Raw genomic sequence first — 24,908 nt, forward strand, 5'->3', positions numbered from 1 at the left:
ACTTGGATTTTCTGCAATTTGCTGAATGCCATCCTTTATCTTATTTATACTTGTCTTTATAAGTAATTAATATTTAATTCACATTTTGAATCGTTTTTCAAGTGCTTACCGTGTTGGTTCATTCTAAGAGTAATGTTTGACAGAAATAAAAGTTTTTAGTTTGTTATTTTATGAGAAGTTGGGATTAAATTTTAGCATCCCTTTGTGTTTTCATCATTTCTGTCTTATTAGTAGCATAGTAAGTGCTTAAGATGTGGACCTGAATGTTTTTATCTTGTTTATTGGAACTAGAGAATTTTGTTGAATTTATTGAATTCCTATTGTTTTAAGTATTTGTTTTGATTTTGAAACTTAATGTACACATAAGGACCTTTTGAATACATTTGAGATTAGAAAATATAAAAGTAATATTAGGCAAATGGTTAAGGTCTATTGTAAGGTCTAATATATTAGATAGTAATGCATTTCATGTGTTAATACATGAAGGCACAGATAATTCAGTTTGGGGTCATTAATCAGGCAGAACAAACTCAAGGAAGAACCTTGAATCACTGAAGCACTGCTATACAAGTGTCTGGAGCTCAAGTTTATTGCTGACAAGTGGGCATGGTCTTGGGGAATAGTAAAATATGTCATTATTTAAAGCATTTCTATGCTGATGTAATTTAAATATTAAATAATCCATAACAGATAAATTTGAAGACTATATATATTTAGGTGTCTCAGTTTTTAAAAATTTTCTAAAATTGTTTTCATTTAATTGTAAAATGATCAAATTTCCTTGGTTTTGTATTTCTTGAGTTTCATTTGTTGTTACTGTGTTATGCAGATTTGTTATTCATAAAATGATGAATTATAAAATATGGTGATATGACTGATCTAAATGTTTCTTTATAATTTTTAATAGTTTTGTTATTTTAGTTAAAATAATAAGTGAGACTTGATGATAGTTGTCTCTGAAGTGTTGCAACCTATTTTTAAAACAGATTCTTATATTAATAAACTAGTTTGGAAAAATTAGTTCTGGAAATGTTGTTATATATTCTGGTTTTCAGGTAGTGTTCTGAAATATTAGGTATTTCAGATTATAAAAGCGTCTTGCATACAAAGAGTAGTAGGTACTGGGAAAATATTTCATTCCATATAAAGAAGTGAGTGGTTGGAAGTTAAGTAATCAAAGTTGATGAGTCATTCAGTGGGCTCCCTTTTGTTGTTTTTCTATCATTTGGTTTTGATGACAAAAATTATAAAGAACTAGTAGTTTTCTTCCTATCTTACTTGCGTTTTGATGATTTCTTGCAAATTTTCTTGATGTTTGTAGATAATATTTCTACTTATTTTCAGTTCTTAACTTTGAAAAACTAGCCATTGAAGTGATTTTAAAAATCCCATTTCCAAGCAGTTTTCTTTTATTTAGTTGTGTACACGTCATCAAAATACGTATTTTAATTATTGAGATATAAAATAGCTCAGGAAAATCAATTGCTGTTTATGTATCCCTTAGTACTAGATTATCCTTGATTATGTGTAACATGGACAGAATAGATAGCTAAAAACTAATACTCGTCCAATATTATTTATCCTACTGGTTTGGATCTTTTTTATCAGTTCCCTTTTCAAAAGTATTGTCATATCGCTCATGGTTTCAACTGCATCTCTAAAGTTTTCTTACACATATCTGTTGGAAATCATAGTGAACTCCCAAATATAATAGGTAGGAAGAAATTCATAAACTACTCAACATTAGAATATATAATGTAAAATGACCTTTTAAAAAATATAAATGTGTTTTTGCGTATGCTGTATAAAGAAGCTTGATTCCTGAGTCTTAAAAGGAGTATTCTTTCTTTTAGAAAAAAATGTTCTTATTATAATGTATCTACTTTTAAACTTCCTTTCTACGTCTTAGTCCTGCATCAGCAAATGGAATAATTTTGAGAGGTTACTCTGAATTTATTGTTCTTGGAGGTGGTAGGGAAGGGGGAGCTCTCTTGTATGGTTTATTCCTTTGCTCTACCTGTGGTATTCCCAGATTCACTGAAATTCCCTTGTAACACTGACATTTAATTTCAAGTGTCCTCTGAAGCATTGTACTTACTGGAAAACTAAAGGAATGGCCATGTGTGTTCTAGTAACACTTTGTTTACCAAAACAAGCAGCAGGCTGGATATGGCCTGTTATCCATAATTGCCTGACCCCTGTTCTACTCTTCACACAAACTCTCCAGAACATCTTTATTTTAGCCCACTCTCATCTAGACAAGAGTTTAGGCCTAGATTTTAAAGGCCTGTAGGTTTCTGGCTTTCACGAGGGAAGGAGAATGTTGGGAAAGGTCAAATTATATGAATCAGTGTTTGTACATGTACAGGAAGCAAAATAATCCCTCCAGCTGTAGTTACTTGGAAGAGTGAGTGAGTTAAAGGAGCCTAAATTGTAAACCTTTACCCTGTAAATACTTTGCAAATGAGTTGGTAATTGGCATAGATTTTATTTATAGTTACATTTATGTGTTTATGTGATATGTACTCATGTGCATGTAGTTGACTTGGCTCCCTAGAATACATGCTTTGGAGTATGCCATTTCCTTGTAAAACAATAAATCCTATCCCCCCTCCCCTCCAAGGATACTGCAGCTGATTTTGGAAATATTCTAATATCAATAGCCAAATGAGTTCAGTGTAGTTTGGTTTATTGAAGATTTTCATTCTATTTGAACCAAGGACCATTGTTTCTATATAGTTTGTCATATAAATGAGTCATGATATGAGTACTGGAAACAGTAATGAGATTTTAAAAAATAATAGCACTTAATACAGTCATGCATCACATAACAACGTTTCAGTCAACGATGGACCACATATACGACTGTGGTCCCATTACATTAGTACCATATAGCCTAGATGTGTAGTAGGCTATACTGTCTAGCCTTGTATAAGTAAGCTCTATGATGTTCTCACAATGATGAAATTCACCTAACAGTGCATTTCTCAGGATGTATCCCCATCGTTAAGTGACAGATGACTGTATACATTGTCTATTCATCAAGTACATTAGATCATTCTAAGTGCTTTATCCACAGTACTAGAGGCATTATTAGTGTCCATGTTTCTCAGGTGGGAAAACTGAGGCTTAGACAGGCTGTAACCTGAGCTCGGCCAGTCTATTTAGTCCTGATTTAGCTCTGATGGTGTAAACACTAATTTATTCTAATATTCTTCCAGCAGTAAGCTGCTGCCAATGAATTACAGCCTAGCAACTTAGCTTCAGATACAAAAGTTGAAGCAGCACTTTTATTTTCATCATTTATTTCCTTCAGGTTAGAATTCAAGAGTACCCTTAACTTGGTTAAATGCACTATAGCATTTTATTGCAGAGCACACCTACCTTGTTCCTTAATGAGACTTACCTATGGTGTGAATTACTGTTGGGGGCAGGGATGAGTAGGAGAGGCAATGCATTCCTCAAATTTAGTTGAAGTATAAGTTTTAAATTAAATTCAGAGTTAATATAGTTTTTTGTATTTTATAAGATTTAATTGATTTATGGCAATATTTAATGTTCTAATTTTATTTTTAGTTATAGGTTCATTTTCCATGTGATTCGATTTACATTGAAAAACTTAAGGGCTTCTATAGTGTCAACTTTATCACTAAAATAGTCCTGCTTCACCTTTAAGAGAATTATGGTATATTTGAAGTTAGTTTTGCTATCTATAAATATATTTTCAACATTATTTCAAACTATGTCTCAGATATTTGCACATTTTGATGTACTGACAATGTTCAGATGGTAGTTTTATAAATGTTATTACAGGTTGTAAACAGAGTTTTTAATCATGAGAAATATTCACATGGTGGGACAGAAATGCTTAGTCATCAGGGCAATCAATTATTTATTTTAACATCAGTTAGAAATGGCATGGGGTAAAGTTTGATGGCTTCAAACACATTATTAGGAGAAGAAATTATTGTTGAAATACATGAAAGCTAAACTTTTGTATAATGTACCTGTCACATTTTTTTATAAGATGTTTAGAAATTGTTTTTGATCCTATGGATTTTCCTAAAGCTTCATTCAATGAAAAATCACTGTATTTACTCTTAAACTTTGCTTTAAATAATGCTTGAATTATTCTGAGATGAGTTTGATGCAGTTGGAAGGGAAAACACTTGAAAAGGTAAAGTCTTTGTTTTTTTAAATTTTTTTAATTCAAAAGATTAATTATTCACTGTAAGAGTTTTTGAATGTATAACTACATTTGGAGATCAAGAGATTAACCTTTCCCTGGGTATTCTTCCCAATGGAAAGGTCTGAAGTTTTGTCTTGTTTTAACGAAGTGGTCATAGCTCTCAAAACTCAAAATGTGTATTTTGACAAAGTGTTTTAAGAAAAAGAAGTTTCTGTGATTCATTTGGAGGTTTTTTTGGATGAGGTATGAGAACAAGGTAGGATTCTTTCCTGTGTCCTTGAAATCCTTTATTCCATTGGAATAATTGTCTAAAATTTCAATGACAGCATCCTGTGGCACATGATAAACTGGTGTGCAAATTGTCAGCCCCCGCTTCCACAGTGTATTGAAGGGGAATGTTGTTTTTTCTACTCTCAGTCAGCTCCTAGACCTAGACTATCCGTCTAAGAGGGAAGCTGCAGGGCAAGGCTAGGTCACCCTGATCTCCTAGCAGCTTATCAAAAGAATTATATGGGCAAGTTGGCAAGGTCCCTGCTGTGAACGAAATCATCTGTCCAGCTCAAGATGAAGATATGTCAACATGCACCTGTAAAGAAAACCACTGCTAAGGTAAGTGATTAGAATCCTGGTGTTATTTTGGGCAAGTGTTCATGTTGTAATCCAAGATATATATGTGCTCCATGTTTCCCCACAAATTATTTTCAGTGTAAATTTTGGTGAGAGTATCTCATGTTTTTCCCTCTCTGCGTAAGAGTCTAAATAGCAATCATTCGATTTTTAGGTTTAAATCAATAAATAATTGTAAGTCTAAAGTGAATGAATTTGTAGTTATTACACACATTTCAGAACTGTTTACTTTTTGGGGGGGATATACAGGTAACTTGCATTGTTAGGTATAATTTAGTATAATTTAGGAGTATAAAGTCATCTCTATCTTGGAAATTTTGTTTTGAAAATTTTCTTCAAGGAATAAAAATGATTGCTACTTTTCATTTTACTAACAGACATAAAATTTTAATGAACTCCCCTAAAGAACCAGGGAAAGAACATGTGAACCATACTTTTACAAGTAAAATTAGAACCACATAGGAGGTATCATTTTGGTAGTTCTCTTGCCGTTTTTTTTTTTTTTTTTTTTTGCCTTTTTTCCTTTTTAGGTTTCATTTTGTTTGTGGTTGATAAGAAAAGGTGGAATTTGGATTTTCTCTTTCACTATTTTTAACCTAGATTTTATGTGTAAATCTACAGTGTGGTAGTATTTTGTGATAAACAAAACTTCTGCTGGTTAGTTTATTGCTAGTCTTCCAGATTATACGGAAGTTGTATTTGTGGTTTTAAAATATGTACTTTGCCTGTAGAGGTTTGTGGAAACTTAGGTAAGATACAACTTTCAGAAGACAATGAAAGCCTAAGGAAGAAAATGTTTTCTTTATTTTCTTCCCTACACTGGAAGAATTAGTAGGAGTTGTAATTTACTATGATAACGTGGTAGCCACCAACTATGTCTCAAATCAGTCATTTAGTTCTTTATTCATAGGATATGAGCATGATATGATATGGTTATGGGTATATCCATAAACATTTGCCTGAAAAATATTAATCATAGATTTTGTGAAAAAATATTATTAGTGGTAGAATTGGTATGAATTTATTTACATGAAATGCTATTGTAAAACTAAGCCATAATTTTAGTATCAGAATACAAAATGTCTAAGTAAGATGCTCAAGTGTGTACCTAGTCAGAAATACTAAAGCAGATCTGTAAGTCCTTTATTAGGAAAAATAATCCATAACCCATTTATATATTAAAAACAAATGTTGTAAGTATATGGAATTTGAAGGTTGTTTTGTTTTCTTTACTAGTATGAAGGATTTATGTATTTATTGGTGGAAAGGGCAAGCCATAGTTACAAGTATAATAAGTAATCCTCAGATGGGGCACTATCTCTGGTAGACACTTTTCTTAGAACTACTAAATTGGTAGTATTATAACTTTTTTGTAATGTGTCTGGCATATGAATTCTCTCCTAAGTTCTAGATGTCTAGTTCAACATTTAAAAATATTACTTTTCTCCCCAGTTTTACTTACGTCTTTGAAGTTTTACTGTTTTGTATCTAGAAATAGTCCAGTCCTTTTGGAATATGTCTCATTTAATTAAACTTTCAAATTTGAGTATTCTAGTAACGGAAATTAATTTAAATATATTAAATGAAAGTATAAAGATCCCATATGCATTTGTTAGAAGTATATGTTCCATTTGCATTAGTGGAAATCATTTATACATTTAGAGATCAAAATTTTCTCTATAATGATCCTGTCTAATACTCCCTCAGTAGAGGCAAATATACTTGTTCCAACCTGCATTACAAGGGAAAAAATTTAGTTCTTTCCTAGAATAAGGGTGGCTTATTTAAGATCTTTAAAAAGGTCCAAAAACAAAAGTGTCTTTCACTTATAGGGCATTTTATTTATTCCTTAAAGGCAAGGATTTGTTTTGTTTTTCTACTATTTGAGTTTTTCTTTTTTCGGCATTTTGGAGAAAAAAGTCATGTATTCTGTAACATGAAGCAACAGTTATTTATAGTAACCAATTTACTAAAACAAGAACCATCATAATTGATATAGAAAGTGCCATAGGCACATATTTTTTCTGTAACTGTTTCTGGGCAAGTTTCTCTTCTAGTCCTGAGATTTTTGTGATAAGCATATTTAATTTGTCAAATTTGGGTTCATATTCAAAATTGGTATGTGGAAAAGTTGACAAACCATTTATGTTTATTATATGGCTCACTTATATAGTAAATGTTTTTTGAGGACTGTAATAGGTGATGGAGATACAATTAAAATTCAGTAGAAATACTCAGAGAGCAGGAAAATGTTTCAAAGGGAAGACTGTGTTAAAGAGAAAGTATTTGAAGCTTCTCTTGACAGGTGATAAGTAGAAGGTAGTTTTTTAGTATTTTCAATTTCTGTGAATGTTGAAAAAATATATATACACACTCTATAGATATACACACACATATAAGAGAAATATTGAGATATTTTACATTATTTTTGTACTAAATCTTTGAAATCCCATGTGAATTTTATCCTTACAGTACGTCGCGATTTGCACTAGCCACATTTTAAGTGCTCAATATCTACATGTGGCTAGTGGCAACCATATTGGGTAGTGTGGCCCTGGATTGTCCTGTCTCACCTTTCAGATCATAGCTTGTCATTTCTCAGGGAAACTTTCTCTGGTTCCCTAGGTCTCTCAGTTTCCTTTCATTTTCAGTGTTTTGGAATCATATTCCTTTCCTTTAGAGCGTTTATCATAGTTGTGAATTAATCTTTAATTAGTGAGATTGATGCTTGTCCATTCCACTAGATGTAGGCATGAGTGTTTCCCATTGTATTTCCAGTCTTTACACAGAACTGGTGCCAAGAAATAGTTTTTGACTTAATGAATTGTGCTAATTACTAGTATCAGGTAACTTGACCAGAGTCACACACATGATTTTTAGGATCAGGCACTAAATTCTTTGTCATTCATTTTACGGGGATGAGAATGTATAAAATATCACTAATATTAGAAATGGTTTTAATCGTGAGTTGTTTACGTGTAATGGTGTTTTCCTAGGTAATAGTTCTGTAAGTGATCATGTTTTTTAACTACTAAGAAGCTTTTAAAACTATAAGCATATTTTTGAATTGATTTAACAGACCTGATGGTAAAAGAGGTTTAATAATTCAAATTTTTTTACTTAAATTCCCTGCTCATATTTATCCTGAAAGTTGTAAGACTGGCTTAAATTATTATAAAATTAAATTATTTAAAATGAATTTTTATGAGTGAACATTTTTGGATACACTTCACTGAACATAGTAGTCTGACTTTTCTTTTTAAAGAACACTTACTGTGTGAGTTTGATAAAATAATTAAACCACATGATCCTTAGTACATAATTTACTTAAAAGCCAAGAAATTATGTTTTGGCCGTGTTTTAGGTAATCACAGGTTGTACCGTAGTCTTGAGTATAAAAGAGAAATTAAGCATGGTCCCTAACGTAAGTAAGTTTACACTTTTGTATGTACCATGTGAGTAGAAAGAATGAGATACTATTAAAGAGTTGGGTAAGATTTCATTGCAAAGCTGGTATTTGAACTTTATCTTGAAGGGATAGTAGGCATTTATCAAAGGAAGAAGAGAGGGAAGGGTATTTCAGTCAAAGGAACAACACATACACAGATGCAGGGTTTCAAAACACTTTGTAATAGTTCCTCTAAGCAATTAGCAGCTAATAATTTAATTCTGGCTACAACATAATATGTGTGGGCAGGGGCAGAGCCAGGAAATAAGTCTAGAAAGGCATCTTTTTCTTTTTTTTTGAGGAAGATTTCCCCTGAGCCAACATCTGCCACCAATCCTCCTCCTTTTTAGCTGAGGAAGATGGGCCCTGAGCTAACGTATGTGCCCATCTTCCTCTATTGTATCTGTGGGACACCTGCCACAGCGTGCCTTGATAAGTGGTGCATAGGTCCGCACCCAAGATCCAAACCGGTAAACCCCGGGCCACCGAAGTGGAACATGTGAACTTATCTGCTACACCACTGGGCCGGCCCCTGAAAAGGAATCTTGGCAGTAGACTCACAAAGAGCCCCATGTGGCACTCTAAGGAACCTGAAGCTGTCCTGTTCAGTAGGGAACAAAATGATGGAAAGGAGACCTGAAAAATGTGAGCAGTGAGGAGGACATTACAATAATAGAAATAGTGGGACATAGACTACCTTATATGGGGTGTGGGGCAGAGAGTAAGACTATATACACAGTTTATGCGCCCCCTACCCCAACCCTACTCCCCTCCACCAGGGAGACATGAAATTGAGGATAGGGTATAAATCTTTTTTAAATATCAGAGATCGTAATCTGTGTTACAGTGAATTTTGATGGAAACTTTTTGTGTAATAAGTCTGTTAATTAACAAAGAATACATCTTACAAAGTAAAATGATTATGATTCAGTTGGTGTCATTTTTCACTGCGTGCTGAAACTAAAAATATAAATTTTTTCATCATCAATGATAGCCTCATCTTGCTGTCCAGTCATATTAACTTTAATCAACTTAAAAGTAAAAGGAGATTCCATGAATTAATTTTAAAAAGGGTTACATGTTTTACTAGTGCATTGGAGTTTTAATTCATGTTATATGTTAAAGACTATTTTCAGATTTGTCAGAATTTAAGGAAAAAGTAGAAGTCTAAAAAGGGTAGTTTGTAAAAGCATAACTCTATATACCATGAACCAACACTGTAACCAGGAACAAGCAGCCTGAGTAAAATGCCTTTGCATTGAAACCATCTCTCTTCTTTTGTTGTATATTGAGATTACAGGGGCCAAAGCAGCAGTAAGAAAAACCACTATTTATTCTGCTTTCTGTCCCAGTCCTGTAACATAGCTCTATTAGGGAAATCTCCCTAATCTTAGTGGTTGCAAGAGTATATGGTCAAGACACTGGTGTCGTTCCCTGACAAAGCTTTGCCACGCTTATACACAATAAAAATGTCAAACTGAGAAGGATACTGTGCAAGCCCTTCCCATTTCCATTGGGCCTTCAGCTTTTTTTGGAAAGGGCAGTGGAGAGTGAACCCTGTACTCATTTGTTTGGCTCTTGTGATTCTCATCCTTATCATATCATTTGTGGGGCATCACAAGGTTGGTGTTGTGATAGTGTTTTCATTATATTCATTTTTTAAGCATTAAGTGAGGTTTCAGTATGGCAAAAATAGGTTAATGTTTTGAAAACATACACTATATGCGATCAGTGTTAAACCTCATAAATATGATATTTAAATCAAATAACATAGTGATGTTTTATCCTTATAATTAATTTTGGTAACTTCAGTATTTCAAAGAGCTGGATTATATTAAGTTGTTTAGATGTAATCTTTTGTTTAAATGAATTAAAATATATTTGTTTTTCCATGCAGATTTGAGTTCTGTGAACCTGCATTTGTGGTTGGCAATTGCCTCCAGATAGCATCTGACAGTCATCAGTATGATAGAATTTATTGTGGAGCTGGAGTCCAGAAAGACCATGAAAACTACATGAAAATATTACTAAAAGTTGGAGGCATTCTAGTCATGCCTATAGAAGATCAGGTAACTTCCACTGTCGTTTTGCTTAATGGGCATAGGAAACATACACATTAGTTTAAGATGGGAAATGTTACATCAGTGAGAAGTACAGTGTAATTTTGAAAGAAGAAATACTCTTCACAGATACATCTATATAGAAAAAACTTGAAATGGACTCTTTAATTATTTAACCAATGCAGATAGAGAAGAGATCTCTATGCTAGGGTCAGAAGAGACTTGGGCGTTCACCCGAGCTTAGCGACTGCCTGTGTGATATTTGCCAAGGTGCTCCTTCCTTCAGCATCCTCACCTGGAGGTGTTCATTTGAATGTGGTAATCTCTGCTAGCTGCTCAGTTTTCAACATTCTTTAATTCTTTGAACATATAAAAAAGAAATCCTGTTTGGGGCTTGGTTTGAACTGCTTAATTCCATTAAAGAAACAAGTACATTTTTAAATCTTCATTTAGTGTTATGTAGACTCGTTTGAAAATATTCTTCAGCTATTTGCCTGCCTTTATTTATTTATTTTATTTTTATTTTTATTTTTTCTTTTGAGGAAGATTAGCCCTGAGCTAACATCTGCTGTCAATCCTCCTCTCTTTTGCTGAGGAAGATTGGCCCTGAGCTAACGTCCCTCCCCATCTTCCTCTACTTCATATGTGGGACGCCTACCACAGCATGGCTTGCCATGCGGTGCCGTGTCTGCACCCAGGATCCAAACCAGCAAACCCCGGGCCACCAAAGCAGAATGTGCACACTTAACCACTGTGCCACCAGGCCAGCCCCTTGCCTGCCTTTAGTTTGGAATTATTAGTTATGATAAATGTATCAAATGCTAATTTATTCAGAAAATGAGTAGACCTCTCAAAAGCAAATTACTTTAAAACTTTATAAAAATGCATTTCAAAAAAGTATCTTTAACATTTCATATTGACCCCAATCTGAGATGTTTATAACACCCTGTGATTAAGACGACTGGGACCTAGCATGATCGTTTTGCAGTTTATATATCTTGGGGGTCCTTTAACATCACAGCATGTTATTTGCAGCTCAGTGGATTTCACCATTACCATGCATTGTGCTCTGTAGCAAGTTGTTTGTCAGTTATTAAAAAGACAATATAAAAATGTTCATTAAAAAACATTTCAGAGACCTCGAGGGTATTATGTTAAGCGAAATAAGCCAGTCAGAGAAAGACGAACTCTATATGACTCCACTCATAGGTGGAATTTAGTATATTGATAAGAGATCTGATCAGTGGTTACCAGGGAAAAGGGGGGGGGGTGGGGGGAGGGCACAGAGGGGGAAGTGGTGTACCCACAACATGACTAACAAAAATGTACAACTGAAATCTCACAAGGTTGTAATCTATCATAACATTAATTAAAAAAAACCAAAAAAAACAAAAAACATTTCAGAGAAAATGTTACTTGAATGTTTCCAGAGTTAAGACTCCTAGATGAACAGTCTTTTTTTTGCTTTCCTTTAAAGATACATTTTCAAACATTTAATACATGGCTTTCCATTGGTGTTTTATTAAATATTTATTATATACTATTGTACTAATGCAAAGTGTATTAAATGGACCAATTTTTAAATATAAATTGAAGATACTAATTCAGCTTGATTAAGCCATGCACTGAGCTAATATCTTTTTTCCAAGAACTTGTGATGGGTGTTTTCTGAGTAGGTAAAACTTCTGATACCTTTGTGACACATTTATTTGTGAAATATCAATTACAATTAGAATCTATATTTTATTACCATCATGAAAAATCATGAAGTTGGTTCATTGTTACAGTAATCAAAACATAGTTTTATTAATATAATACTTTAACCAAACAACTGAACCTATGAGAGATATATTTTGGGAGCCTTTGGCAGGTTTGGATTGGAATGATACCCCTAGAAGCAGACCCCAAATATAACATGGGAGTCACTTGGTCATATTTGGATATTCCATTTGCATTTAAATATCTTGATCAGTAAATATTTGTGATTCCTACTCTAGTATTTTATGGTAAATATTTAAATGAAAGAATTTGGTTGCATTCAGATACAAGTGATTATATAGCAATAATTGGCAGTTATTCTTTAAAACAAAATTGTGACTGTAAATTGATCACATTTCCAGGATTAAGCTATTCTGTTTCTTTTTTCCCTCTAAATAGTTAACACAAATTATGCGAACTGGACAAAACACTTGGGAAAGTAAAAATATCCTTGCTGTTTCATTTGCTCCACTTGTGCAACCAAGTAAGAATGATAATGGCAAACCAGATTCTGTGGGACTCCGTAAGTAACTATTGATCCTTTCCACTTGAACTGTGACTTATGTTGTTAAACTCCTATGCTTGAGATTTAATGGACTATATAATTAGGAATAACTAAATAAATATGCAGTAGTAATATATTCAATATATGCAGGATTTGTTCAGATTTTTTTGTGTGTTGGGGATAAAGCCCCTGGCTTGCACCAGACACTTAGCTGCCTTTGTGGAAACATGAGAAGAAGGGGCAGGTCAAATGAAAATGAATTTATTAATTATAGTAAATTTGGTGGCATCATTTTTCATACAGAGGGACAGCAAGCAAATCTTTGCTTAGACTGAGAAGAACTTGGTCGTTCTAAGACCAGAAATAAGTTTTAGGGTAGTTGAAGCTCATTGGCTAGGCTGTAGAAGATAGATCATACAAGACTTTTCTTATACTCAAGGAGAAAGTCAGTGTTGATCTGAATATAGTTTTTGAAGGTAGAAAAATAGTGGACTGTGTAGACATTGGTGGAGGAAAAAGAAGGTTTAAAGTTCTCCTTGAGTAGCTAACTAAGTGATGGTACCATTTATTGCTGTTTCGAAGACTGGGAATGCAGTAGTTTGGAAACAGATGTAGGAAGATCAGATATTTTATTTTGACCATGTTTGAGTTTTCTATTAGCATTCAAGTGTCAAGTAGTGAAGTGGTTGGGGGTGTAAATGTGCACAAGGGAGGTATCAATTGAGAATTTTCAACATAAAGTATGGCATTTTAAGCCATGAGAAAGGATGGGAACAGTTAGGGGAGAGTGGAGATAGAGAAGAGGTATTAGGATTGGACCTGCGGTCCAGCAAATTCAGAGATAAGACAGAGGAAGATGTATTAGCAGTGGGTGGGCCAGAGAGATGAGAGGACACCAGTGCGCACGGTTTGAAAACCAAGAAAAGTATTTCAGGAAGGAGAGTGACCAACTTAGTGGGGGCTCTTGAGATCTTGAGAGGGAAGAGGTGAGAATAGGATTAATTGCTTTAGCATATATTGTGGTTTTGGAAACCATTAAGTAAAGTTCTTTACCAAAAATGAACTTTACCATAGTAGACCTCTTGCTTTAATTTGCTTTTTAAATGAATATATTTCATAGGACCCTGGCTTTATGGAGAAATTTTTTATTTTCAGTGTTCATTTTACCCTCTTTTAAGCTAGGTAATTTTATGGCCTTTTCGGATGGTTTTGAGAATTACATGAAGTAGTATTTATAAAGTGGTTGGCATGTAGTAAGTGGGATTTTGAGGGTCAGTAAATTACACCCATTTTCCCCGCTCAGGTTGTTAGCAGTGGAGAGATGAACTTGATCAGATAGCTAGGGATTGAAATGACGACTTTTTAGCAACCAAAGTAGTTGGGAGAATATGGCTTAGGTCTGCACCCTTAAATTAGACAGACTTAAGTCGCCCAGTTACAGGCAGCACTGGCCAGCCCCCACCATGTGAACTTACCATGTAAATACATGGGTGAGCAGAGCTCCATATGTCCACTTGTAAGTAGACATATCCCAGAGGAAAAGAAAGGAAAGGAAGGAGCCACCCATGGCAGCTTCTTACACACTCCCAAACTATGCAAGCCACTCCTGCCTTAGGGAGGAATAAGTGTGGTGATGCAGAGAGACCCATGGAACTCTGCGGTAAATGTCACTCTTCGAGAGTGTCAATGACATGGAGGGCTTTTCCTCAGGACCGTGGGAGAGGGCTCACTGGCATTCTCTAACACGAGCTGCCACCAAAGGAGACCTGTTGACCACTCTTTATGGCTTTGTAAGATTCATAAATTCTGACACAATGCTCTTATTTTGACCTCATTTAGAGAGAAATTAGGCACTCAGTTGTAAAAAAATTTTGAACCTTTCATAATTTAGAAAGTGTTGCCAGCCATTTTTTTCAGATATACTTTTTGGTAGTGTATGCTACTTATGAAAAGGATTTAAGCCAACCTACACAACAAATCCACATAAAACTATTATATAAGGAAACTTGAGCGTAAGGAAAATTAAAAGTAAAGTAAGAATGATAAAAAAAGGATTATAAAAAAGACTCATTCTATTAGAAATGTGGAAGTTATTACACTGAAATGTTAAATTTAAACTTCCTTCCAGTCTAGTCAAAAAGAGTAGCACACATGCTAGGTGTGCTCTGGGGCCAAAAGGGACTTCCTTCTTTCTAGCACCAGAATCAAGCAATTGTCGCTTATGTTCACCTGCATTATACAGATATTTCAGTGAAGTCTACTTTTTAGTAGACTGTACACACACCACGCTCATATATACTTGTATGTATGTATGTATAAATGTGTATGTATAATGTGTATACTATATAGTATAGTAGACTATACTATCCTATAATATTGAATACTTAAACTCTTTCCTAAACAAACCTATTTCCTTGTTTCTATTTTCCAAACATTAGAATTGTAGTTTATTTATGACAGTTTTATTTAACCTATCATAACACGTTGGTGAGTCATAAAGAGAAGTAATGAAAAAATTTCCTGGCACAATTTGGTTTTGACAATGGCATAATCATAAGTATAATGTGCATCTTGTATAGTGTACTTTTGGAGTACTCTGTAGATCTCTGTGCCATAGGTATTTAAGTGTTTTAGGAGAGTCTTGGTTGCAAATGTGGTTTTATGGTAACATAATTTATGAATGGCATGAATGATGATATGCTATAAATGAACAATTTTTGTTCTCCATTTTAAAGAATCAACACAGATTAGATAATTAATAAGACTGCTATTGGTTGGGTTGATTGACATTTATAACTGAATGTAAAGTAGGAATAAATTTAGTGGAAAAGGATAAAATGGGGGAAGAACCTAAATTCAAAAAAGCCTGTCACACCTCTGAAATATTTAAAGGTGAAATGATATGTCTAAATTTTTCATCAAAATAAGCTGGGAGAGGGATGGGAAGAGGAAATGGAGTGTTAATGAAGTAAGATCAGCCATAAGGAATAATTGTTGAAGCTGAGTATTTGGTATATGGGGTTCATTGTACTAGTGACTCTCTTTTTCTATATGCTTGGAAGTCTCTATAATAAAAAGGAAAAAAAGCTACCAACATAAAAATGAGTCAGGAATTATGAATTTCTAAAAAAAGCTTGTGTAGTAAGGTTCAGTTAATGAAAAATGTTTTGAAAATTATTGTCAAAATTTAATAGGATGTATGGAGAATAAGAACAAGTTTCCTTTTCTGTTAAAATAGCTTTCTGTTCAGAGAACATTATTTCATTAATTGTACGGAGTTAAAATATGAAGGAATATTAGTACAAGAAAAACTAAAACAATACACATGCATATTCTTGGCTAATTGTATTTTGTAGCTATGAAATTGTTCATATAAACAGTTGCTCAAGTGTAGTTATAACTTTCCTCAGGTTTATCACTAATTTTTATTCAACTCAAAGTCATATTTCTCTTTTATTTTTTCTTTGTTCTAAGACATTCTAAAAATAAGGATACAGTGCTTAATGCTCAGGGCAGGCCCTTTAGAAGGGGTAAAGGAAAAACTCTCCACCAACTAAAGGAAAACTGTTTCCTCTGTACACCACCCACCCAATACTTCTGTACTCCAGATGTGTGGGTTTTTCCACGTTGAGCAATTCTCCACTTCTTTGCAGACACCAACTAGCTGTCCTGTGATCTAACTCACTTCTGACACTAACCTGTACAAACCCCACAGGTTAAGGGCTTCATCCCACAAGACTGTCCGCTTCTCCAACTTTAGATACCAGTCCCAAGTCCAGGTTGTCACCCGTGTTTCTGACAGCCTAGCTATATATTAGAGGCTCCCATCACCCCCTCCTAGAGTTCGATAATTTGTTAGAGTGGCTCACAGAACCCAGGAAAACAGTTCACTTGTTAGATTATCGGTTTGTCGTAAAAGGACCCAACAACAGCCAGATGGAAGTGATGCATAGAGCAATGTATGTGGGAAGGATGCAGAGCTTCCATGCCTTCTTTGGGTGTGCCATCCTCCCAGCACCTCCATGTGTTCATCAGCCCAGAAGCTCTAAACCCTTTTGTCTACAGCTTTTTACGGAGGCTTGGTTAAATCATTGGCCATTGCTGATTGACTCAAACCTCCAGCCCCCTCCCCTCTGAAAGTTCCAATCCTCTAATCACATGGTTGGTTCACCCTGACAACCAGCCGAGCATCCTTAGGGGCTTACCAGAAGTCACCTCATTAACGTAAACTCAGGTGTGGTTGAAAGGAACTTCTTAGGAACATCATTTATGCTCTTATCGCTTAGGGAATTCCAAGCGTCTTAGGAGCTCTGTGTCAGGAATGAGAAGCCAAATGTATAATTCTTAGTATAAATCACAGTATGACAAGGGGCAAAAGAGACTTCATAAATTGTGACACTATACCAGATCGAGCTGTTTGAAGTTGCTGTTTTTGTAGCTTAAAAATGGCTAAAAATTCTCAGTTTTGTGGATTTTACCTAAATAAAATGCCCTTTTCAGTCTGTCTTAGCAAATAAAAATGAAAGTGCTGACTGCTGGGTGCCTATAAAATCTAAATAGAGACTTCCTTTTGCGAAACAAATAGAGCTTACATGTGTATATTAGAGATATCCTTAATTGTAATTTTGAAGTGAAAGCTTCAATTCAGAATAAAATTTATTGCAGTCAGGATTAGTATTGTTTAGTACCTTAAATTCTTATCTCATAACTGGAAGCATTAGAAACAAGAGAATGTTAATAGAAACTATTGGGGATTTTTCAATAGGTAGGGCTGAGATTTTTTGTATCATTCAAAATAACTTTTTTTTTCAAAGATTTTTTATTTTTCCTTTTTCTCCCAAAGCCCCCCAGTACTTAGTTTGTATTTTTTAGTTGTGGGTCCTTCTAGTTGTGGCATGTGGGATGCTGCATCAGCCTGGCTTGATGAGCGGTGCCACATCAGCACCCAGGATTTGAACCGGTGAAACCCTGGGCCGCCAAAGCAGAGCGCGCGAACTTAACCACTCAGCCCCGGGGCTGGCCCCTCAAAATAATTTTTAAATGAAGCCTATGTGGATGCTATTTTAGGACTTCTGAGTATTAGAAACTGCTAAAGTCAAGTCTGAATCCCTTTTCCACTCTGGGTCTAGTTGGTTCTTTATGAAGTTCAGGTATTCTGATAGTTTAGGATTGGGAAGTTCATCATTCTAACAGTGTCCCTGGAATAGCAGACAGTTTTGGCAGAGGAATAACATAATTAAGGTGTGCAAAGAGAATACCAGTAATGTGAGAGAAGTTCAAGTGCGAAGACCAGCTGAAAAGACCAATTATAGCTTCTGTTTCTTAGCTACTTTATAATTCCCAAAACTCTTTTATAGGTTTATTCTTCACCCTCCCCTGTTCCAGAACCCACTTTAGGCCTTTCTTCTCTGTCTACACTTCCTTTTGGGCATTTTCCTGGTCTTTGTGTCACAACTTGCTGATGACTCCCAGGTTTCTTTCTCCAGCCCTGCCCTTGCCCCTAAGTCCCAGAATCTTGATTTAACTGCTTGTGGTTGGAAAGGAGCATAAAGTCTACACTCAGACGCCTGCATTCAGGTCCCAACTCACATCACTTAGGATGTCTGTGAGCTTGAGCAAATTATTTAAACTCTCTCTACTTCACTTTCCTGACTCAGCATTAACTGAGTTATTATACAAAAAACATGGAAATGGTGACTGGTATGTCATTGTTGTTGTTATTCCTGAAATCTTCATTTTGTATATATAATAGACACTTCGGTTTTAACACAAACAAAACAAATTTTTGATTTTCTTCTCCCCAAACTGTTCTTCCTTTTTGTCATGTCAATAGTTGACATTAGTGTCTGCCCAGTTGCTTGGGCCAAAAGCTTTCCCACGTGCAATCCCTTCAAAATATATTTCAAGGGGCCGGCCCTACGGCATAGTGGTTAAGTTCAGTGTGCTCTGCTTTGGTTGCCTGGGTTCACCGCGTGTTTGGATCCTGGGCACGGACCTATACCACTTGTCAGCCATGCTCTGTTGGCGACCCACATACAAAGTTGAGGAAGATTGGTACAGATATTAGCTCAGGGCTAATCTTCCTGAAGCAAAAAAAAAAAAAGAGGAAGATTGGCAGCAAATGTTAGCTCAGGGCTAATCTTCCTCAGGAAAAAAGTGTATATATATATATATATATATATATACATATACATATTTTAAATATATTTCAAATTTATCCACTATTCTTCATCTTTACTGCCACCCTCCTCTATGCCCATTTCCATCATAGTGTGGTCATATGTCTCATGGATTACTGGAGTGTTCCAGGTAACCTCCTTCTTAGTCTCTTTACCATCCATACTCTACAGAGGAGCCAGAGTATCATTTTTGTTGCATTATAACCTCTGCCTTATTAAAACCCTTGAATAGCTGCATGGCAAATACAATGTACGTTCTTGACCAAGGCCTACAAGACCATGCATGATCAGATCTCTTACTATTTTCCTCCTGCTCTAAACTTCACCTACACTAGCCTTCTTTCAGCTCCTTGAGCATGCCAACCTCATATACCTCTTAGGGCTTTGATATTCCTTCTGTCCCAAGATATTTACATGGCTGTTTTCTCTGTCATTTAGATCCTATCTCAGACCAGCTTGCTCAGGGAGACCATTTGCACTACCCAATCAAAAGTAGTCATACCCTCATGTACCAATGACCTTTCTATGTCATTGGTATTTTTTTCCATATCGCCTGTTGGGTTTTTTTTTCCCCCATAATTATCTTTTATCCACCCCCTCCCACAAACATAATCTTCATAAGAGCAAGGACTTTCTTAGTCTAAATCATCTGCTATGTCTAAATGAGTTCTTTAATGGTATCTAGTATGTAGTTTAACACAGATTTGTTGAATGAATGTTACATAACTTAATGAACAATTTTGGAAGGTAGGCAAAGCTGGTGATATTTTAACATATTTAACATATAAGGGGTGAGATCTCACATCTTTTGTTACTTACCCATGTTCACAAAACTAATCATTGGGAGAAGCAGGACTTGAACTCCAGTTGTTGGATGTTTCAGTTTCCCTCTCACATAGTTGGGGGCAGGCCCAGACAGTAGAACAAATGGTTTCCAACTGAACATGACCAATATGGCTCTTTGGAATTCTTTTCCATTTCAGATTTCAATAGGGAGTTGAAAAAAGACAGTTCGAAGAAAGGGTTTTGTAGTGGGCCAAATAGGTATATGTTAAGGGATCTTTGAATTGGTCTAAAAAGTCTCCTATCCTGGAGTTTTATGAAAAACTCTATCTGCTACTACAAGGTATATCCAATTTGTGATTGGGCATGGTCCAAGGCACTGGAGTGTGGTGGGAAGAACACAGGAAGCACACTTTGAGCCTTGGACAGGATAATGTACTGTATAAGGCTAGTACCTACAGGGCCCTGTGCAAAGTATGAAAAGGAAATGCCACGGCCTCTCCCTTCCTAGGGCTCACAGTCTGATGGCAAAGACAGACCACATATGAATAACTAAAGAAGGCAGGATTTCAAATGTTAGCACAAAAAAATTTGGAAAGGAGGTATCCAGAAAAGAGTACCAAAAATAAAGAAATAAAAAATAAATGATGACTTTTTTTAATATTTAAGTGGGGAGGGTTATGTTTTGCTTTGTTTAGGTATTTGAGAAGGATCTTTGGTAATAGTTTTATTTCCACAAGGATGGAAACTAGGAGAAATAAATTTCAGATGAGGACCAGAGAACTTATTTCTCTGTGTGTAAAGTATAGGAACAGGCTACAAAGAAGAGTATGTGGTTCTAGGGCTTATGCATTTATATATCTGTGGAAGATGGGAGTGAAACAGACAGGTATGTTCCAACTCTCTGATGTATTTGGTACATCAGTAACTTAAAGAAATCTTTGGTGTTTCTTTGGGCTATTAAAGTTTGTTTATCATGCTGGTTTCTGGTGGCCCTTTGCCTGTGAACTACTTCTACTTGTTGATTTACAGAAAGATAGAAACTGTGTGTGTGCACGCATGTGTGTAATAGCTTTAGAGCTCAGACTGAGGCAGCTCTTCAAAGGTTGCCCTTTGAGTTTTTTGAATAGATAGTTTTTCATATGGTTTTCAACATCAGAAAGCATAGAAAAATATGTAGAATAAAATCTCTTCAGAAATTCTTGTCCCCTAACTACTTAATTCTCATGTACTCTGTTTCTAAGTTCTCATTTATCTTTCCAAAGAATTTTTATGCATATACATGGGACACACACACGGATCTATACACATAAACCTCTGTACTGTCCACTGTCCTTAGTACTTAGAATGGTGTTTGACACACAGTAGGCATCCTGAAACCTTTGTTAGATAAAAGCCAGAGTTTTTATACTTTCTAGTTTTCTAACATTCGCAAAGAAATACCTGTTTTCTTCTGTGAAAAAATGAACAATATATAATGTTTTACTTTTTATGTTTTGTGTATGTGTCTGTTTTTCTTTTTAGCCCCCTGTGCTGTCAGGAATCTCCAGGACTTGGCTCGTATTTACATTCGACGCACACTTAGAAATTTCATAAATGATGAGATGCAGGCTAAGGGGATTCCTCAGAGGGCTCCACCCAAAAGGAAAAGAAAGAGAGTTAAACAGAGAATTAACACTTATGTATTTGTGGGTAATCAGCTTATTCCTCAGCCTCTAGACAGTGAGGAGGATGAGAAAATGGAAGAAGATAACAAAGAAGAGGGAGAGAAAGATCACAGTGAAGCCATGAAGCCAGAGGAGCCACCTCAGAATTTACTGAGAGAAAAAATCATGAAGCTCCCCCTCCCTGAATCTTTAAAAGCTTACTTGACATACTTTAGAGAAAAATAACTTAGATCAAGAAGAAAGAATGCCTACTGATAATTCCTTTAGTCTTGAAAATGTAGCATTTGTTAGGAGTTAAAAGAGAGAGAATTCTTTCTTTCATCAGAGGAAATTATAGTGGAAAAAGTATAACTTGTTTCTGTCTTAGTAATAAAAATGATGTATTCAGTGATTTAAAAGAATCCTTTTTATAAAATATATTTTTCTTTAAATCTTGGAAAAATTACTGTTTTAACTCAGAGTGACTCCAAGAGTGGAATGCAACAATAGTCAAGACTTTGTGTACTGTAAATCCTTTTCTGATTCCTTGCAGATTTGTAGTGGTGAGGATTAGACTTACTTTTATAAAAGGTTAAATAACTGTTGAGCATATATAATCTGATTTGAATCGCAGTTATTTGCATATCCTCTCTGGAAACTTTCTTATCTAGTAAGGAAATCAAATGCTATGTAGACCCACTTACCTTACTTTTGTTGCAATCACTATTGCTGAGTTGCTATAGATGTATTCCGGGCAATATATGAGTGCAATAACAATACAGATATTGAATAATTTAGCTTTAAAAAAAAGTTTCATGGAATTCAACAGCACTGCTACTTTTGCTTTTGAATCTATTGCCAAAAGACATGGGGAAAATATCTGCTTCTCTCATAGAGATTTTAAGAGCACATCAAGTGAATACTGAAGTTAAGAACTATATACTTAATACAACTCTTAATTTGTATGGACCCCTTACATTTTCAGTATTTAAAAATAATGAGGTTATCTTACTCTCTGGCATTTTAGAAGATAGATTGGTTTTTCTAGAGTCCAATGTATAAAGTGTTGGGTTTAAAAAAAAAAGCCATTGTTCTATGCGACTGTTGATAGCACAGTGAGTGAGTAAGCATGAGTAACAGCCACGTTTCTGGGTTGTGCTGAGTCGCAGGGCCAGAGCAGATTTGGACAGCAGGTGCACTTTAGCAAATGGAACTTCTCGTTCATCTGAATATTTATCTTTGACAAGGCAGGGCCAAGGTAGCCTATGTTTGCTTTGAAATTCATCTTTGTAGTGTAAGAAATAATTCACAGAAATTGTATGTAGATGCATTTTGCTTTGAAAATCTGATTCATAATCATAGTGTAATCTTTGGGACCTACATTGTCCTCATTTAACTTCTTCCCTTGTTTGTCTATTTCTTTGGGTAAAATTATAATAATTTTTATTTTTTGCTTAATATCACATACTTAAACTATCCATCATTTGAAGGTTAGTTATAGCTTATCAATGATAAAACAGGTAGTAAATGCCATTATTGGTTTGTTTCTTTTCTCCCTACTAGGGCCTGAAAACAGTCATTCCTTGTTAAGAGAGTATACAGTATAACATATTTACTACTTAGTGTTACATGGATTGTATATTTTTTAAAAGGAAAAATTTGAAAGTATCACTTATTACCACCAGCATCACTGTTACAATAGTTGATCAAATATGTATGGTTAAGGAAACCTAATCAGTGTAGAGTGAAAGGATTGCTATCTCTGCAAAGATTCAACTATTAATAATATATAGATGGTTTCAAAAATCTCAGCTCTGGGAATTCCACACGTCTAAAAGCAAGTGCTTAACATATTATAAACATGAATTATCCCAAGTAAATGAGGATATTTTAGTAATGTGAAAGGTAATTTCATGGAAGATACTTGTTTTATACCAGTGACTGGGGCTAGGAGTTGGGGATATTGCCACAATTTTTCACAGATGATTACTAAGTGTTATTGTTAAGAAGTGCCCCATCTCATTTCTAGCAAGGAAAAAAATAGTTTCACACAATTGTCATCTGTTAGAAATGTTCGTTTTCTTTTGAATTAAATGTTAGTTTTAGAAATTTAATCTTGAGTTCCTGGTGCCCATATACTTTTAGCTAGCATCCCCACCCCTACTTTGTTGTTTTTGGAGCTGGTGTCCAGATGTGTAACATACATATTCTTAGCTGATGATAGTACTATTCGGGAGAGAGTTTTTGTTAAGGATATGTTTGAAAATTGATTTTTTCATATTGTCTTTCATTCTCTTGACCTTGGCGAAGTGTACAGTAGATTTTCATGATCATTGCATATTTTTTGTCATTGAAATGTATCTTTTGTGTTTTTAAATGCATTCATTTTACAGTTGTGGCTTTATTATTGACTTTAAATAAAGAAGTAGAAATAAAAAATAAAATTTCAAGTGAAAGCCCTTTTATTAATGGGGATATATTAGAATGATTAAGAATATTTTGATTTGTGTTTATTTTTTAATGAATTCATGTTTACTTAAGTATGGATAATTATGCTTTATAGATGGAGAAGTATCAAATAAAGACAGAGTAAAATTAACTGAAAACGATGAGGAATATATTCATGGGGTTTTACAGCCAGATAAAACAGTAGAAATAATCGAATGTAGTCTTTTATTCTGCAGGGAGAAAGTAGGCCTAGGGCAGTAGCATGATTTTCTAAGTCAGACATCTAGTTGGAGATGTTTGAAATAACATCCAGCGAGTGGTTAATATTTGGCACTCTCATCATGAAGCCAGGGTTCGTTTCCCGTCAGGGAACCACACCACCAATCTGTTGTCATACTGTGGCAGCTGTGTGTTGCTGTGATGCTGAAAGCTATGCTACCAGTAGTTAAAATGCCAGCAGAGTCACCAGTGGTGGACAGGTTTCAGTGGAGCTTCCAGACTAAGACAGACTAGGAAGAAGGACCTGGCCACCCACTTCTGAAAAGATTGGTTGTGAAAACCTTTTGAATAACAGTGGAACATTGTCTGAAATAATGCTGGAAGGTGAGAGGATGGTGCAAAAAGACCAGGCAGTGTTCGCCAGGGTTGCCAGGAGTGAAAATCTACTCCATTGCACTAACAACAATCTGGTGAAACCCAAGAACCTGTCAACGACCCAGAACTACCCAGAAGATAATTTAAATCTATACTGCTTGTTGGTCTGTATATTTGGTTCTAGTATTAATAAACAAAAATGTCATTAAAATAGCATACATAACCGTTAAAAGAAAGTACAAAAAATGTAAGTGTTCGTTTCTAGCTGTATGAGAGGGTAAAAGTGAAGCAAAACCTGTTAAGTTATGCGACGACTTGGAAAATTATTTTAAATAAACAGTTGCCTATAATTAAGCATCATTCTCCAGTGGCCTTGCTTTTTTTTCTCTTCTTTTTTAATTTAAAAAATCTCAATACACCTGTGGATTTATGCTGAATTATGATATACTGTTTGTATTTGGACATCTCATTTTCCTTGTTGCCACCTCTGAAGAGTTTAGGTTTTTTAAAAAATTTATTTTGATAAAATATGCATATGAAAGGTGTTTATAAGATATCTGCAGATTACAAGGAATAGTGATTCAAGAAGAATAATGCAGCGTGCATGTAAGTACACGTGTGTACCTACTACAAGGTTTGACTACTGGCATTACTATTACCTCTGTGCCCCT

General features: G+C 35.0%; 1 protein-coding gene across 5 annotated transcripts in view; it reads left to right on the forward strand.

Annotated features, from left to right (window-relative positions):
- PCMTD1 (protein-L-isoaspartate (D-aspartate) O-methyltransferase domain containing 1) overlaps positions 1-24,592 on the forward strand; it is a 70,142-nt gene extending 45,550 nt beyond the window's left edge. For 3 of the 5 annotated variants that reach the window (XM_014843756.3, XM_014843768.3, XM_070481300.1), the window contains 3 exons: positions 10,162-10,333; positions 12,482-12,605; positions 21,074-24,592. In XM_014843756.3, the coding sequence (XP_014699242.1) occupies positions 10,162-10,333; positions 12,482-12,605; positions 21,074-21,441 (664 nt within the window). In that variant the 3' untranslated portion in view covers positions 21,442-24,592. Of the gene's footprint in view, positions 1-4,606; positions 4,799-10,161; positions 10,334-12,481; positions 12,606-21,073 lie in introns of all 5 variants that reach the window. The other 2 variants (XM_014843775.3, XM_070481299.1) reach the window with 1 other exon arrangement.
- Positions 24,593-24,908: the final 316 nt, after the last annotated feature.

The sequence above is a fragment of the Equus asinus genome, chromosome 12, assembly GCF_041296235.1.
Source record: "Equus asinus isolate D_3611 breed Donkey chromosome 12, EquAss-T2T_v2, whole genome shotgun sequence".
In the NCBI taxonomy this organism is placed as follows: domain Eukaryota; kingdom Metazoa; phylum Chordata; class Mammalia; order Perissodactyla; family Equidae; genus Equus; species Equus asinus.